This window comes from Aquarana catesbeiana, linkage group LG12 (assembly GCF_042186555.1).
Source record: "Aquarana catesbeiana isolate 2022-GZ linkage group LG12, ASM4218655v1, whole genome shotgun sequence".
NCBI classification, from domain to species: Eukaryota; Metazoa; Chordata; class Amphibia; order Anura; family Ranidae; genus Aquarana; species Aquarana catesbeiana.
The window spans coordinates 241,307,725-241,324,361 of NC_133335.1; the positions used below are offsets into that span (position 1 = coordinate 241,307,725).

A 16,637-nucleotide genomic window follows, 5' to 3' on the forward strand; every position below is an offset into this window, starting at 1 on the left:
CACTGTCACTGTACTAATTACACTGGCTGGGAAGGGGGTTAACATCTTGGGGTGATCAAGGGGTTAACTGTGTGCTTAACAAGTATTAATGTGTGTAATATGTGCTGCTTTTCACTACAGATCGATTTGTTTCTTTTCCCTGCTTTGCACAGAGCCCTGTGTTTCTTGTCAACACAGAGCTTTGGGCTGGGGTTCAACACAGCAGATCATCAGGTCCTTGAATCATTGACCGGGGTCTGCTAACAAACTCCTGCTCTATCAAATCACAGGGGGGGGGGGGGTAGGAGGGTGGGGGCAACATGCCCACAACACGGGAAAACCGCTTCCAATATACGGGTACGTTATTGTGTCTGTACAAGCTGCCCCGCCTCAGTAAATGTACTGAATCAGGTCCGGAAGCGATTAAGCATTATCATGATTAAAATCTCTACTCCCAACCAAATGCGTTTTTTTTGCCATTAGTTTGACAATCTCTTGCCTACTTGCCTAGAAAATGACCACGTTGACCACAAATGAAAAAATCCGCGTAGTAGTCAGGGGGCAACACAGATAGACCCTATGTTGGATCCTATGTTAGATCCTATGTTAGATCCCATGTTAGATGCTCACTGATAAAAGACTCACTTCAGGAGCCCGGACTCGAGATAGTTAAATAATAATGATAATTTGTAGGTGAGGTCGAGACTCACCCTTATTTGGAATAGAGTCAAACAAGCTCTTCTGGATTTCTAAAACACTTTCACCTCCTGTTCTGCATTTCTAACGATGGCGTCCGCTGATCTGAGGCACGGGCTGAACTGCTCCATCTGTCTGAACCTTTGCACCGATCCCGTCCCCACTGACCTGCGGACACAGCTTCTGCCGGCTCTGCTTGGACCGTGTTCTGGAAACCCAGGAGGAGTCTACAGTTTATACTTGCCCAGAATGCAAAGAACAGTTCCATGAGAGGCCTTTGCCATCAAAGGATCAATCGCTGCATGAAGAGCCTGGAAGCCTCTGTGATTTTTGCATTCAATCTCCTTTTCCGGCGGTTAAATGTTGCCTATTGTGCGAGTCTTTTCTGTGTGAAGACCACCTGAATTTCCACAGCAAGTGTGAGGAACATGTTCTAAGTGACCTGAATGTGGTTTGTCCTGCACACAAGAGAGTAATTTGCGTATTACTGCTGTGAAGATGCCGAGTTTATCTGCGATGCCTGTATTCTGTCTGAGGAACACGCCAACCACCACGTGAAGCCAGTCCAGGAGGCCTCCAAGGAGATGAAAGAATTAGGACGGGAGCTTCTGGACCGACTGGCCTCCAAGATAGCAGAGAACGAGAGCATGGTCCAGGTTCTCCAAGAGACTGGTAAAACAACCCAAGAAAAGTTGGCTTTTATAAAAGAGAAGGTCAGTGCCCTGTTTAGAGACATCAAGAGACAACTGGACGACCTGGAGAAGAAAGTCCTGAGCGACATCACCCAGAAGCAAGGGCAGATTTCTCTCTCGGTCACAGATCTCATCCAGCAGTTGGAAATAAAAAAGGACGAGCTGTCCAGAAAGATGCATGAGATCGAGGAGCTGTGCAACAGGAATGACCCCTTATCCGTTCTTCACGAGTGGAAGACCAGCAAAGAGAACTTCGGCAAGACCGAGAATGGATCCAACATGAGCGCTAAGCAAAAAACCGTTGACTACCTAGACGAGGGCCTGATCTCCGTGACTTTGCACACTAGTTTAGCGGAGATTATTACTAGCGCCAAGAAAGACTTCTACGTCCGGCAGGATCCAGGCTTTGAACTGGACATCAACACGGCTTCTAATAATATATGTCTATCTGGGGACTTGAAAACCGCGTCGGCCTCGGAGATAAGCCAGAATCGCACCAAGACGCTGGAGAGATTTCAATATGATCAGGTCTTGGGGAGCAAGAGCGTCCTCTCCGGCAAACATTACTGGGAGGTAGAGACTGGAGAAGGGGGCAACTGGAGACTTGGCGTGTCTTATCCCAGTATCACCAGGAAAGGCTACCACTCCCTGATCGGGCATAGCAACAAGTCCTGGGGCCTGTGTAGGTATTTTAATCAGTACTTAGCTATACATGACAGGAGGGTGTTAGCGGTGCCGCAGAAACCGTCCTGCAACAGCCTGGGGGTCTATCTGGACTACGAGGCCGGGCAGATATCCTTCTACGAGCTTTGTGACCCTGTCAGGCCTCTATACAGTTTTTCTGTTACCTTTTCCGAACCTCTTCTTTTGGTGCTTGGTGTATATACGGGCTGGGTGAGAGTCAAGGATTAGGTATTTAAATCACAGAGTGCCCCGTGATTTTAGGTCTCTTATTTTAGGGGACAGTTCCTGTTTTCCCAGAAAAGAATATGACTTTTGTAAAAAAAAAAAAAAATATATATATATATATACCTGTTGATCCTGCCAGAAATCCAGTGTGTTTGTAACTTCCTGTGCACTAACAAAATCTCAAACAGTGCTGTCAGCTTTTCGTGTGGCATACAGAACACCTCCTCTCTATGTTATAAAGATAAAAAAAGAGAGGAAGGTGTTCTTTAGTCCTGTCGTAGGGTGACACGTCTGCTCCTCCATAGATACAGTGCTGTGAGTGAGCGTTGTCACCCTAGGACAGGAAGTGCGGTACTGGCGGGATCGCCAGGTGTAAAAAAAAGAGTAGAAAGCCTGAAAAAGGAAAACTAGTGCAGCCGCTACATCTAAGCACTGGTAAGCTGCAAAATATTACATTTTTGCTCTTGGCAGTAGTCCCCTCCTCTGTAGTTATTGGTTGCTAGGGCTGCCAGCGTTCCAACAACCAGGGACACCATGTGCATGCCCTGACCTCAACAGTACAGAAGGATAGAAAGGGAACTTCCTCCTCCCAGACCTGCAGCCAGCTTTGCCTCCTGGATCCCACCTTCTGCTTGCCTGGTGGTAAAAGGTTGGGGGGAGACTATGATGGGGACACCTGGTGTACGGGGGCACTGTATGCAGGACACCTACTGTGAGGGGGGGCTCTAATGGGAATGCTTGGTGTGAGGGGGCACAATGATGGGGACACCTGATGTAAGGGGGCACTGTGATGAGTAGACCTGAAGTAAGAGGGCACTCTGATGGGGACACCTGATGTAAGGGGGCACTCTGATGAGGACACCTGATGTAAAGGGGCACTCTGATAGGGACAATTGATTAAAAGGGGCCACTGTTATGATTACATCTGATATAAGGGGGCAACGTGATGAGGACACCTGATGTAAGAGGGCACTCTGATGGGGACACCTGATAAAAGGGAGCAATGTGATGGGGACACCTGATAGAAGGGGGCAGTGTAACGGGGACACTTGATGTAAGGGGGCACTGTGATGGGGACACCTGATATAAGGGGGCAATGTGATGGGGACACCTGATGTAAAGGGGCACTGTGAAGGGGACACCTGATAGAAGGGGGCAGTGTAACGGGGACACTTGATGTAAGGGGGCACTGTGAAGGGGACACCTGATAGAAGGGGGCACCAGTCCTTAAAGCAGTACTAAACCCAAAACCAAAAAATGTCATATATTGCAGCTTACCAATCATTAGATAGTGGCAGCTGCATTCGTTTATTCTAATTCCTTAGACTTTTTTTCCCTGGTGATCTGGCCAGTAACACCCCTCCTGTATTAGAGTGCCCCCATTTAGAATGAAGAAGCCCAGGGGGCACCCTGAGACAGCAGCATTGTCAGTCTGGGGGGGGGGGAGTGTTAGCTGTACTAGCATATTTAAATACACTAACAAAGTAAAGCCAAACTTCAGCTTACACTTTATAATCAGTTACAGAAAACCATTTTTTTTTTCCTTTTGGGATAAAGGTTTTACATGAATAAATAAAAGGTGATCATTCTAAGCACCCCTACACATGTTAAATGGTTTGTCTCATCTCTGTAACTGATAGATCTGCAAAACAGCTTGTTCTTTTGAATAGCAACAGACTTACTGGCCAGATCACCAGGCAAAAATAAAGGAAAGAAAGCCTAAAAAAAAGAAAACGAATGCAGCCATCACATCCAAGAATTATTAAGCTGAAATATAATAAATGTTTTCTTTTGGGTTTCATACCACTTTACATCTTTTTTCTATATCCTTGCTACACAGTACGGCATTATAACGGGGTTACATTATGGTAGGAATTGTCTCACGCTACCTTTTGTCTAAAGGAAAATGTGTTTGCTTTTCTGTTGCCCTTTGCAGAGGGAATTGAGCTGTTGTGGATTGTACAGTGTAAACAATAAAAAACGAAATATGCCTAAACCAAAATGCATTCAGGTTGTCAGCTGCAGTCCACCAAGAGGCCCGACCTGTGTCCCCTGCCAAAGGTGGCACGGGACATACAGGGAGGAGAGTCATGAGGACATCATCAGTCATGACATGAGGACATCATCAGTCATGACATGAGGACATCATCAGTCATGACATGAGCACAGCCACATTGTTATTGCACCGGGTGGTGTGCCATAACATAACAGCAACCAAAGGGGAATTATAGTGGCTTGACCTCTCCTTCTGGAATTGCTACTTACTTGGCTATAAAGCCAGAGACTGCCACGATACTGGCATTTGCAGAAGGAGGTCAGCAATTGAAGCCCCCATATTTCTATCAATATTAAATGGATATCAATGGATGCTTTCACACTGGGGCGGTGCGCTGGTGGGGAGGTGAAAAACCTCATGCAAGCAGCATCTTTGGAGCATGTTTGGAAAGCTAAAAAAAAAAAAAAAAAAAAAAAAAAAAAAAAAGCGCCTCAAAAGCGCCTCAAAAGCGCCCTCTCCATTGAAATGAATGAAAAGCGCCTGAAAAGCGATCCGAAAAGCGCAGCAAAAGCGCTTGGTGTTTTACTGACAGTTTAGAAGTACCTCAGTGTGAAAGGGGTCTAAAAGCAAAAGATTATATATATATATATATATATATATATATATATATATATATATATAATGTTTACATGGAAGTGACGTTGACGTTGCCCCGGTCCTCCAAGGGCATAGAGATGAGAGGTGGCCAACTAGCCATCTATTATATCTATGGAAAAACCCTGTTGATGCCGGATGGTTGCCGGAGCTACCGATCGGTAACGTTAGCCCAGGAATCACCGGGAAGTGGAAGGGGGGTGGGTGGGGGCACCTCTCCCACCACTTTCTAAAAGTGACCTCGCCGCGAATACGCCGCTGGGATCACTTTTGTTGTAAAAATGTAAAAAAAAAAAAAAAGATATCGGGGTTATGGCATCTAGCTGCAGCCATACCCCAGGAATTTAAAGTCAAATGAATGGCATATATTTACAGTTAGGCAGTCAGAAAGTGGAACCTTCGTTAACTGGAAGAGTGGGCTTGATAATAAGGTTGGCAGTGCCTCCACCCGGGGGGGGGGGGTTCCCTTCCTGGGAAATTATTCAATAATCTAATCAAAAGTAATTTGGAGCAGAGGAACTACTACAACCAGCATTGAAAATAAGCATAAAAATACACACCGGTATGGAAATAATACAAGCTTTATATAAGAAAAGCTACATAATAGTACACAATTCCAATGTACAAACAGGTTTTATTAGCAAAGGACCCAACAAGTCCTGGTATATACCCATGTATATAGAGCTATTAATAAAGATACCCCCAGATAAATGTTGCAGCAAAGTTCAGTTGCAGGGGCCCTTCAGGGTGATTGTGCTGCAGCGTTCTATTTGGTGCCAAAGACCTGAAGAGAGGATCAGCAAGGATCGGTAGGTCCTCCAACCGTTGTCCAACCAGCCTGGAACGCAGCTTTTCATCAGCAGAAACCACGGTGTGACACTGGAACTCAGCCTATCTACTCTGCATCTTGGCCCCTTAGCAGCTTTTAATCTGTTGTGCAACCGGATCTCATACTACCAAGTGGCTGTCCGTTGGATGCTTGACCTTGCTCTAGCCTACACTGGTTATTAAACCCTGAGCTGAAACTATCTAAAAAAAAAAAACCCAGACCAGAAGGGACAGGGTTAACTAAAATAACGCTACTGCAATCAGAGCCACTGATGAGGCAGTACAGCCAGCCCTCCTGTACTGGGCCCAGGCCCCATCAGTTAAAAAGAGGGGCCCGGCACCTGCTGAGGAGGAGGGCCGGCTGTACTGTCATATTTCAGACACCGATCCTCTTCTGTCTCCCCCTGCAGCACCACCAGCTTCTCCTCCTCTTTCTCCCTCCGGCTGCACTGCAGGGGGATCGGTTCTAGTACATGCGCTGCTTCCATCTGCTGTCCGGGCCCCTTTCCCCCGCAGCGCTGCTGGCTTGCCTCCTCTCCCGGAAGCTGCTGCAGGCACACAGGGGGGTGTTTCAGGATGGAGAGCGAGGGGAAGGGGCCTGTAAATATGTCATTTTCTGGCCCCTTACTTTCCTGAATGAACACAGTGAGCGATCGGTACCAATTACTCTCTTGTCCATTCATCACTGAAGCAAAGCAACTGTATTTACTATGCTTCTGTTTGTGAATGAGCAGGAAGCCTCAAAGCACTTCCTATTCATTCATTTGTGCAGCTGAGGTTGCAGAGAAAGGTACTGATAATTCTGTCCTCAGTCACTATCGGCCGGGGGGGGGGGGGGGGGTGTCTGTCAGGGATGGGGCCCCGTGATTTTCAACAGCAGCCCTGATTGCAATACACAGGTTCACTTACTAATATATTGGAAGGTGACCACTACACACATATAGGAGCACAGACATAGCAATCTGGCATTGCCCAGGTGGGATAATAATAGCCCCGGGGTACGTCTAACACAAGGATTCAGATGCACACTGAAGAAGCAATGGGTAGCTGCAGTAAAACTATAAGAACACAGAAATATTGGCATAATAGTCTCTCCCTCTGGTCTGGGTGAAAAACAGCAGCGGCAACTCTTCCTGTGTGTGTAAGGTCATATGGCTCCGTTCCCTTCTCTCTCCTGGAAACACCCCTTTATAAGACACCACAGTCCTCCGATAAGGGTTTCTGACCCAGCTAGCAGGGACAGGAAGTACCTGTCTATAACCAACTAATTATCAAGCACAGCCACTCACAAATACAGACAGTAGAGGGCAGCAGATCCCTACGAAGACTGTCAGTAGCATTAACACAGCAGTTTTGTTTTTTCTGCCCCCCCCTATTTATTTCTGTTGATCCTGCCAGTAAATCTACTTCCTGTAACAGGGTGACAACACTTCATTGTATAGTGGAATGGCACAGCAGTGTTGTCACCCCGCGGACAGGGAAATTTTAGATGGACATATTGTTTTACATTTTAGGTAAAAGTCGAGCATCACATCACTATACAGTTCTTTACAATCATAGTTATCACAAATTGTTTAACCGATGATTTGAAACAAAAGAAATGGTTGTTTATATAAATACTTCACAACTTGGACCCCAGGATTCTGGGACATGACTAAGATTTCCTATTTTGGAGTAAGGAGTGGGGGGTCCTCATTTCAGGATTAAACAAAAATACACACACCGGTCACTTTATTAGGTCCCCCTTGCTAGTAGCGGGTTGGACCCCCTTTGGCCTTCTTTCTTTCATAGATACAACAAGGTGTTGGAAACGTTCCTCAGAGATTTTGCTCCATAGTGACCTGATAACATCACAGAGTTGCTGCATATTTGTTAGCTGCACATCCATGATGCCAATCTCCCGTTCCACCACATCCCAATGGTGCTCTATTGGATGAGATGTGGTGAGTGTGGAGGCCATTGGAGGACAGGGACCTCATTGTCCAGTGGTGAGATGATTGGAGCTTTGTGACATGGTGCATTATCCTGCTGGAAGGAGACATCAGAAGATGGGGACACTGTAGTCATAAAGGGATGGACATGGTCACCAACAATACTACCCATCCCCCACACCATTACACCCCCACCACCAGCCTGAATGGGTGATAACCCATCCCCCACACCATTACACCCCCACCACCAGCCTGAACCGGTGATATCCCATCCCCCACACCATTATACCCCCACCACCAGCCTGAACCGGTGATATCCCATCCCCCACACCATTATACCCCCACCACCAGCCTGAACCGGTGATATCCCATCCCCCACACCATTACACCCCCACCACCAGCCTGAACCGGTGATATCCCATCCCCCACACCATTACACCCCCACCACCAGCCTGAACCGGTGATATCCCATCCCCCACACCATTATACCCCCACCACCAGCCTGAACCGGTGATATCCCATCCCCCACACCATTATACCCCACCACCAGCCTGAACCGATTATATAAGGCAGGATGGATCCATGCGCCAAATTCTGACCCCACCATCTGAATTTCGGAGCTGAAATCCAGACTCATCAGACCAGGAGACGTTTTTCCAATCTTCTATTGTCCAGTTTTGGTGATCCTGTGCCAATTGTAGCCTCAGTTTCCTGTTCTTAGCAGACAGAAGTGGCACCCGGTGTGGTCTTCTGCTGCTGTAGCCCATCTGCTTCAAGGTTGGATGTTCAGAGATGGTATTCTGCATACCTTGGATGTAACGAGAGGTTATTTGAGTTCCTGTTGTCTTTCTATCATCTGGAACCAGTCTGCCCATTCTCCTCTGACCTCAACAAGGCATTTTCCTCCACACAACTGCCGCTCACTGGATATTTTCTCTTTTTCCCACCATTCTCTGTAATCCAGAGAGATGGTTGTGTGTGAAAATCCCAGAAATACTCAGACCGGCCCATCTGCCACCAACAACCACGCCACATTCAAAGTCACCGAGATCCCCTTTTTTCCCCATTCTGATGCTCGGTTTGATCTTCAGCAAGTCGTCTTCACCACGTCTAGATGCCTAAATGCATTGAGTTGCTGCCCTGTGATTGGCTGATTAGCAATTTGTGTTACCGAGCAACTGAACAGGTGTACCTAATAAAGTGGCCGGTGAGTGTATATACTGTGTGTGTATATATATATATATCTATATATATAGTCAAAAGCAGAATGTTCAGGATTCCTTCACATCTGGGGTGTTTATGGGAATTGGACCCCTAATTTGCTCTTTGTTGTGGTGACAACACCCCAATCTGCTGCAATGAAATCCCAACTAGTGTTGGCAACCCCGTCATCAATAGTTGAGCTATTTTCTATAATACATTTATGGCTCTGAGATTCATACTGGTTTGTGCTCCAGAGGAGCTTACACTCTAATGTCCCCTCCCCCACAGTCACACACTATTATTATTATTATACATTTATATAGCTCTGACATATACCGCAGCGCTGTACAGAGAGCACTGAGCCAGTCACACCGGTCTGTGCACCAGAGGAGCTGACACTCTAATGTCTCCTCCCCCCACAGTCACACACAGGGGCGTTGCTAGGGGGTGGCTTTTGGGGCTATAGCCCCGAATCTGAGGCCAATAGCCCCGAGTCTCTGCAGGGGTCCCCAAGGGGAGGGGAGGCTCTCTGGGGACCCTGATTTTAAGGCCTAGGCTCTCTAGGGACCCAGATTTAAGGGGGAGGCTCTCTGGGAACCCTGATGTAAGTGGGGGGGCCCTCTGGGGACCCTGATGTAAAGGGGAGGCTCTCTGAGGACTCTGATGTAAGGAGGAGGCTCTCTGGGGACCCTGATGTAAGGTGATGTAAGGGGGGCTCTCTGTGGACCCTGATGTAAGCGGGGGGCTCTCTGGGGAATATATATATACACACACATATATTACTGTATATACATGTGTATGCCCATCCAAGCGTATGACTTTCTTTACTACGCTGCTATGGGCTCTAGCCCCAGATCTTTTGTAGACCTAACAATGCCCCTGGTCACACACTATTATTATTATACATTTATATAGCTCTGACATATACCGCAGCGCTGTACAGAGAGCACTGAGCCAGTCACACTGGTCTGTGCACCAGAGGAGCTTACACTCTAATGTCCCCTCCCCCACACAATCACACACTATTATTATTATACATTTATATAGCTCTGACATATACCACAGCGCTGTACAGAGAACACTGAGCCATTTGCATAATCCTTGAAACCAGCCCGATCTTGCACAATCCATGGATAGTGAAGAGTTAAGTATGGATTCTCCCGCCTATCTGCTGACTCCATCCAATCACGGCAGGGTTTCCTCTTCCTGCTTTTCCGGTATGGCGTCTGCAGACCTGAGAGCCGAACTGAGCTGCTCCGTCTGTCTGAGTATTTTCACCGATCCCGTCACGCTGAGATGCGGACACAACTTCTGCCAACTCTGCATTGGCCGCGTGCTGGATACCCAAGCCGAGTCCGGCGTTTATTCCTGTCCCGACTGCCGGGAAGGGTTTCACAAGCGCCCTTCCGTGCACAGAAACCTAGCTCTACGTAACATAGCGGAGCGGGTCTTGTCCGATCAGTGTGATTGGCAGGATTCTGGGATCTTCTGCTCTTACTGCATTCATTCTCCTGTACCTGCTGCTAAGTCCTGTCTACTGTGTGAAGCTTCTCTATGCCATGACCACCTGAGGGTGCACAGTAAGTCTGAGGAGCATGTCCTAAGCGATCCCACCGCCGCCCCAGGAACCAGAAAATGTGCTGCCCACAAGAAACCACTCATGTACTACTGTAAAAAGGACGGAGAATGTGTTTGCTTGTCATGTTGTCTAAATGGAGAGCACATGGGCCACCGAGTAGACCTAATGAACGAAGCCTCAGAGAAGAAGAAAAAGAAACTGTGTGCCATCATGGAGGAACTCAGGGCAAGCAAAGACCAGACCGAGAGAAGAGTCAAGAGTTTGCATGAACAAAAGAAGCAAATGCCAGGAAAAGTTGAAGCTCTCCAAAGAGCAGTCAACGATTTGTTTAAAGATCTCAAGAAGCAGCAGGACATCCTGAAGAAGACAGTCTTGAATGAAATCGCCAGACAGGAAAAGCAAAATGCATCATCAGTCGGTCATCTTATCCAACAGCTGGAGATAAAGACAGTGGAACTGTCCAGGAAGTTGCAACACATTGAGGAGCTGTGTAACATGACCGATCCAGTGACCATCTTACAAAACCCAGGCAGAGAAGACTTTGGTGATCCAGAAGCAGAGAACAGGGTCCTTCCTGAAGATGTTGATGTGGAAAAGGATGGAGAGAACATCGCTAAGCTTGCCGATGCCGAAGGTGACCTAGACGAAGGAATGATCTCAGTGATGTTGCACAAAGGTTTATCTGATATTGTGACTAGCGCAAGACAAGGTTTCCGTACAATGTGGGAGTCAGACATATTTCTGGATGTCCGCACAGCTTCTAACAACCTCCATATCTCAGGGGATCAGAAAACCGCCTCATGGTCACAGAAATCTCAAGGTCGCCAAGAAACATCAGAAAGATTTCAGAGCTTCAAAGTTATGAGTTCAACAAGGTTCTCATCCGGTCGGCACTTCTGGGAAGTAGAAGCTAATAAGATAGGGAACTGGAGAGTAGGCATGGCCTATGCCAGTATTGACAGAAAGGGAGACCGGTCAAATATTGGAAATAACGACAAGTCTTGGGGTTTGAGGTGGTGCAGTAATCAGCTCTCTGCGAGATACGATTGTAAGGAAATCAGCCTATCGCCTAAACTCCAAAGCCACTCGGTTGGAATATACTTGGATTATGAGGGAGGACAGTTGTCCTTTTATGACATGTGTAACCCCCTGAGACACTTGCACACCTACGAGGCCAGTTTCACCGAACCGTTACACGTTGCGCTTGCTTTATGGAACAATGCCTGGTTGAAGGTTTAGGTTACATGACCCTATGAAGAATATCAGCAATTCACATTACCTTACAATACCCACTGCCTTAGGAGACCACAATTTATGACTGATGTGATGTTTCCTCTTGGACTTGGGGACAGTTTGGCTCAGTTCTGAATTGGACTCAAAGCTCAGTGCTGAATCTAGCCCAAAAAAGCTCTAGAAACAAAAAAGATTTGGCTAAACTGTGAAATCCGGGTTGATGTTGAACATATCTACTCAGCTAAAAAATCCAGGTTAATGATTGATGGCTGCTTTAGGCTTCTTTCACACTTGTGCGACCAGAAATTCATGCGATTTTGCCACGATTTTGATGCTGCTAGAAGCAATGCCTGTGTAATCTTGAGATCTATGGACCTCAAGTCGCATCAAAGTCGGACCAAAGTAGTGCAGGGACTACTTTGAAATCGCTGCGACTTGAAGTTGCACAGATATAAATGGTACTCATTGGAAATCATTGGGTACGACTTGTCATGCAACTTTGCTGTTCCAAGTCGCAGGACAAGTCGCACAAGTGTGAAAGGGGCCTTAAGCCCTCATTGATGAAAGTAAACATTTTTTATGGTAAATATTTACAGTATTTATAGTTCAGGGAAATGGAGACTGTCTTTTAAGATCCACAGGTGCTTAGGAGTTTTGTCCACCCAAAACCAATATTCCAGTTACAGGTTGACTTTGGTGGCCTATAGCCTAATGAACTGAGCAATGTCAGCAGCAATGTCTCCTAAGCCATACAAGTTCTTGAGTAGTGAGTCCACCCAAAACCTATATTCCAGTTACAGGCTGACGTTGGTGGCCTATACCCTAGTGAACTGAGCAATGTCTCCCAAGACATAAAGGTTCTTGAGGGGTCGGTCCACCCAAAACCAATATTTTGGTTGCAGGTTGACATTGGTGGCCTATAGCCTAGTGGACTGAGCAATGTCTTCCAAGTCACAAAAGTTCTTGAGGGGTCAGTCCGCCCAAAACCAATATTGCAGTTGCAGGTTGACATAGGTGACCTATAGCCTAGTGGACTGAGCAATGTCTTCTAAGCCACAAATGTTCTTGAGAAGTTAGTCCACCCAAAACCAATATTCCATTACAGGTTGACATTGGTGGCCTATAGCCTAGTGAACTAAGCAATGTCAGCAATGTCTCCTAAGCCATACAAGTTCTTGAGTAGTGAGTCCACCCAAAACCTATATTCCAGTTACTAGTTGACGTTGGTGGCCTATACCCTAGCGAACTGAGCAATGTCTCCCAAGACATAAAGGCTCTTGAAGGGTCGGTCCACCCAAAACCAATATTTTGGTTGCAGGTTGACATTGGTGGCCCATAGCCTAGCGGACTGAGCAATGTCTTCCAAGTCACAAAAGTTCTTGAGGGGTCAGTCCACCGAAAACCAATATTGTAGTTGCAGGTTGACATTAGTGACCTATAGCCTAGTGGACTGAGCAATGTCTTCTAAGCCACAAATGTTCTTGAGAAGTTAGTCCACCCAAAACCAATATTCCATTACAGGTTGACATTGGTGGCCTATAGCCTAGTGAACTGAGCAATGTTTTCCAAGCCACAAAAGTTCTCAGGAGTCAGTCCAATCAAAACCAATATTTTAGTTACAGGTTGACATTGGTAGGGTATAGTCTAGTTAATTGAGCAAAGTCTCCGAAGCCATACAAGTTCTTGAGTGATCAGTCCTCTCTAAACCAATATTCCAGTTACAAGTTGACATTGGTGGCCTATAGCCTAGTTAACTGAACAATGTCTACCAAGCCACACAAGTTCTTGAGGAGTCAGTCCACCCAAAACTATCATTCCAGTTACAGGTTGACATTGCTTCATTCACTAGGCTATAGTTAACCAATGTCTACCAGGACACACAAGTTTGTGAGGAGTCAGTCTACTTAAAACCAACATCCCAGTTACAGGTTGATATTGGTGGCCTATAGCTTAGTAAACATGGCAACGTCTTCCAAGCCATACAAGTTCCTAATGGGTCAGTTCACCTACAACTGATATCTCAGTGGCCTAAACAATCCAGTGGCTTGGGGAGTCCAAAAACAAGATATCACTGTCAAAGCAACCTGCCTGGCTCTTAAAATATCCTGGAGACAACAGGAAGTGAGAGGAAACTGAGGGAAATTCCCTCTTGGTTGTTGCCAGATAAAGTGTCCCCATTGCAAGATTTTGGTGACTCAAAATTTCAACAGTGGTCACCATGACAAATATAGAGGGTATTCTTTTTTCTGCTGCTCTTGATGTGTTTGGTGTGTCCTGTCCACAAATTCAGCCCCCCCCCCCCCTTCCTGCTCTTTTACTGTAAAATGTTTGCCACAGACATAAAAAACTTGGGGGTTGCATTTATGAAAAAAAAAATTGCAGTTTTTCATCCTTCGAAACTGCATGTATAATCCGTTCTTTGTGAAATGCGCACCGAAACGAATGTTAATGGGCTATTTTCACCGCAGTTTGAATGTTATTCTTACATAGTTACATAGTAGGTGAGGTTGAAAAAAGACACAAGTCCATCAAGTCCAACCTATGTGTGTGATTATGTGATTATGTTCTTCTTCATACAGAATACAGTGAATCAGGAAAATACCACCTCAGGGTCACTAGATGGAGCTGATGATCATGGAAAATAAATACTTATTTAATATGATGGTCAGCGCCATCTAGTGGCCATGTAGCAGCATTTTCCTGATTCACTCTATTATTATGAAAGAAAAACACTTGACACTGGAGAGAAAATAGCCTAATAAAATTTGTTCATGGCTCCCATTGTACATGCAGTTTCACATGACAAATAGCTAATTGCTTTTTTTTTTTTTTTTTTTTATAAATACACTCCATAGTTTTTACTTAAATGGGCCATTGTGCTTTTTTTTTTTTTTTAATTTGAGAAGACTTGATATTTTGCTGTAGTACTTTGATTCAGTGTTACATAGTAGGTGAGGTTGAAAAAAGACACAAGTCCATCAAGTCCAACCTATGTGTGTGATTATATGTCAGTATTACATTGTATATCCCTGTATGTTGTGGTCGTTCAGGTGATTATCTAATAGTTTCTTGAAGCTATCAATGCTCCCCGCTGAGACCACCGCCTGTGGAAGGGAATTCCACATCCTTGCCGCTCTTACAGTAAAGAACCCTCTACGTAGTTTAAGGTTAAACCTCTTTTCTTCTAATTGTAATGAGTGGCCACGAGTCTTATTAAACTCTCTTCTGCGAAAAAGTTTTCTCCCTATTGTGGGGTCACCAGTACAGTATTTGTAAATTGAAATCATATCCCCTCTCAAGCGTCACTTCTCTAGAGAGAGGGGATATGATTTCATTTTATAAATACCGGACTGGTGACCCCACAATAGGGAGAAACCTTGTTGTAAAATGTGTTGGGAAAAGAACAAATAACTGTCACAATGTATCAGCTTTATAAGATGTTTCATTCTGTCTGTCTATATGGCCAATGCAATCAAAGATCACTGAAATAAAATGATTTACATTGAAAACCCCCTATAGGGTGTCATGTGTTTTGTTTTCAGCAAGTTTCTGGCCCATAGAGATGTACTGAGGTAAGAAGAGCATTAACCCCTTCAATACTGGCCACTATCACCCCCCTCTTCCTGCCCAGGCCAGTTTTCAGCGCGGTCACACTTTGAATGACAATTGTGCGGTCATGCTACACTGTATCCATATGAAAGTTTTATAATTTTTTGGAGATAGAGAGAGATTTCTTTTGGTGGTATTTAATCACCGCCGGGGCTTTTTATTTTTTGCTAAACAAACAAAAAAAGACAGAAATTTTGGAAAATAAAACAACTTTTTCTTAGTTTTTGTCAGAGGTGGACGCTCATTAGGGCCCCCCCCCCCAATCCATGTGCCAGCCACCTAATTAATATTCGCTATTGTCTTCCTGGATCTCCTCCTCGGGAAGCAGCTCCTGAGACCCGATTGGTCGAGAGGAGAAGCACAGGATTCCATTCTCCTTCCTTCCATGCAGTGTTAAAGTAAAGTCTCATGGTTTGCATTAAGGTGAAAAACCTTCTGTGGTGCAGCTGCCCCCCCCCCCTCCCTAGAGCCCCCCTTTTTACTTACCTGAACCTGATCTTTCCAGCGATGAGGATGAGCCCAGCAGCTCCAGTCGCTGTCTCGGTTCCTCATTGGATAGATTGATAGCAGCGGGAGCCATTGGCTCCCGCTGCTGTCAATTAAATCCAGTGACACGGGACCAGAGTCCTGCTGTCTGTGTCAATGGAGGCATGCCCCCTTAGAAAGCGTCCCTCCGTGGGGGCGCGCAATGCGGAGGAGGAGCCAGGAGCATGCAGCCAGGGGGTCCACAGAAGAGGAGGATCGGGGCCGCTGTGTGCAAAAACACTGTTCAAAAAAAAAAAAAAACTTTTACAATCACTGTAATTTTGTGGACTAAAACATTTTCATTGACTAAATTAATACTATTTTCAGTTTTTTCAAAATAGTATTAATTTAGTCGATGGAAATGTTTTAAAATTCAATAAAAAATTATTTGATTGAAAAAAAAAAAAAAACCCGGGGTGGGGTGGCGGCTGGTTTATTTGCCGCCCCCCTCCCCCCCCCAAAATGGAGCACCAGCTGCCACTGGTTTCTGTTATAAAATTTTGCAAATCAGTAATTTTTCATCATCATTGATGTGCATTGATTGGCTCGGATGATCGGTGCTCGGATTATCAGTGTAAATGTGCCCTGCCAGCCTTGCCTATTATCGGCTCTCCTTTTCTCACACAGCGACAACGTGTGGGGAAAGGAATGCCGATAACCAGCAAGTTTCTTTACATGTGATCAGCTGTGATTGGACACAGCAGATCACATGGTAAAGGGCTGCTGTGATTGGCCCTTTACCTCAATCTGTGATCACAGGGAACGCGTGGGGAGGCGTGTCGCCCTCCCACAACAAGAGAGCC

At 45.7% G+C, this 16,637-nt stretch overlaps 1 protein-coding gene and 1 pseudogene across 1 annotated transcript; both read left to right on the forward strand.

The window, feature by feature from the left end:
• Positions 1–765: 765 nt before the first annotated feature.
• On the forward strand, positions 766–2,279 carry LOC141113414 (E3 ubiquitin-protein ligase TRIM7-like). The gene is made up of 2 exons (XM_073606472.1): positions 766–907; positions 1,174–2,279. Exons 1-2 carry the CDS (start codon positions 766–768, stop codon positions 2,277–2,279), a joined length of 1,248 nt encoding a protein of 415 aa, XP_073462573.1.
• Positions 2,280–10,017: 7,738 nt separating this feature from the next.
• LOC141113720 (tripartite motif-containing protein 75-like) lies at positions 10,018–15,209 on the forward strand (annotated as a pseudogene).
• The last annotated feature ends 1,428 nt before the right edge of the window (positions 15,210–16,637 follow it).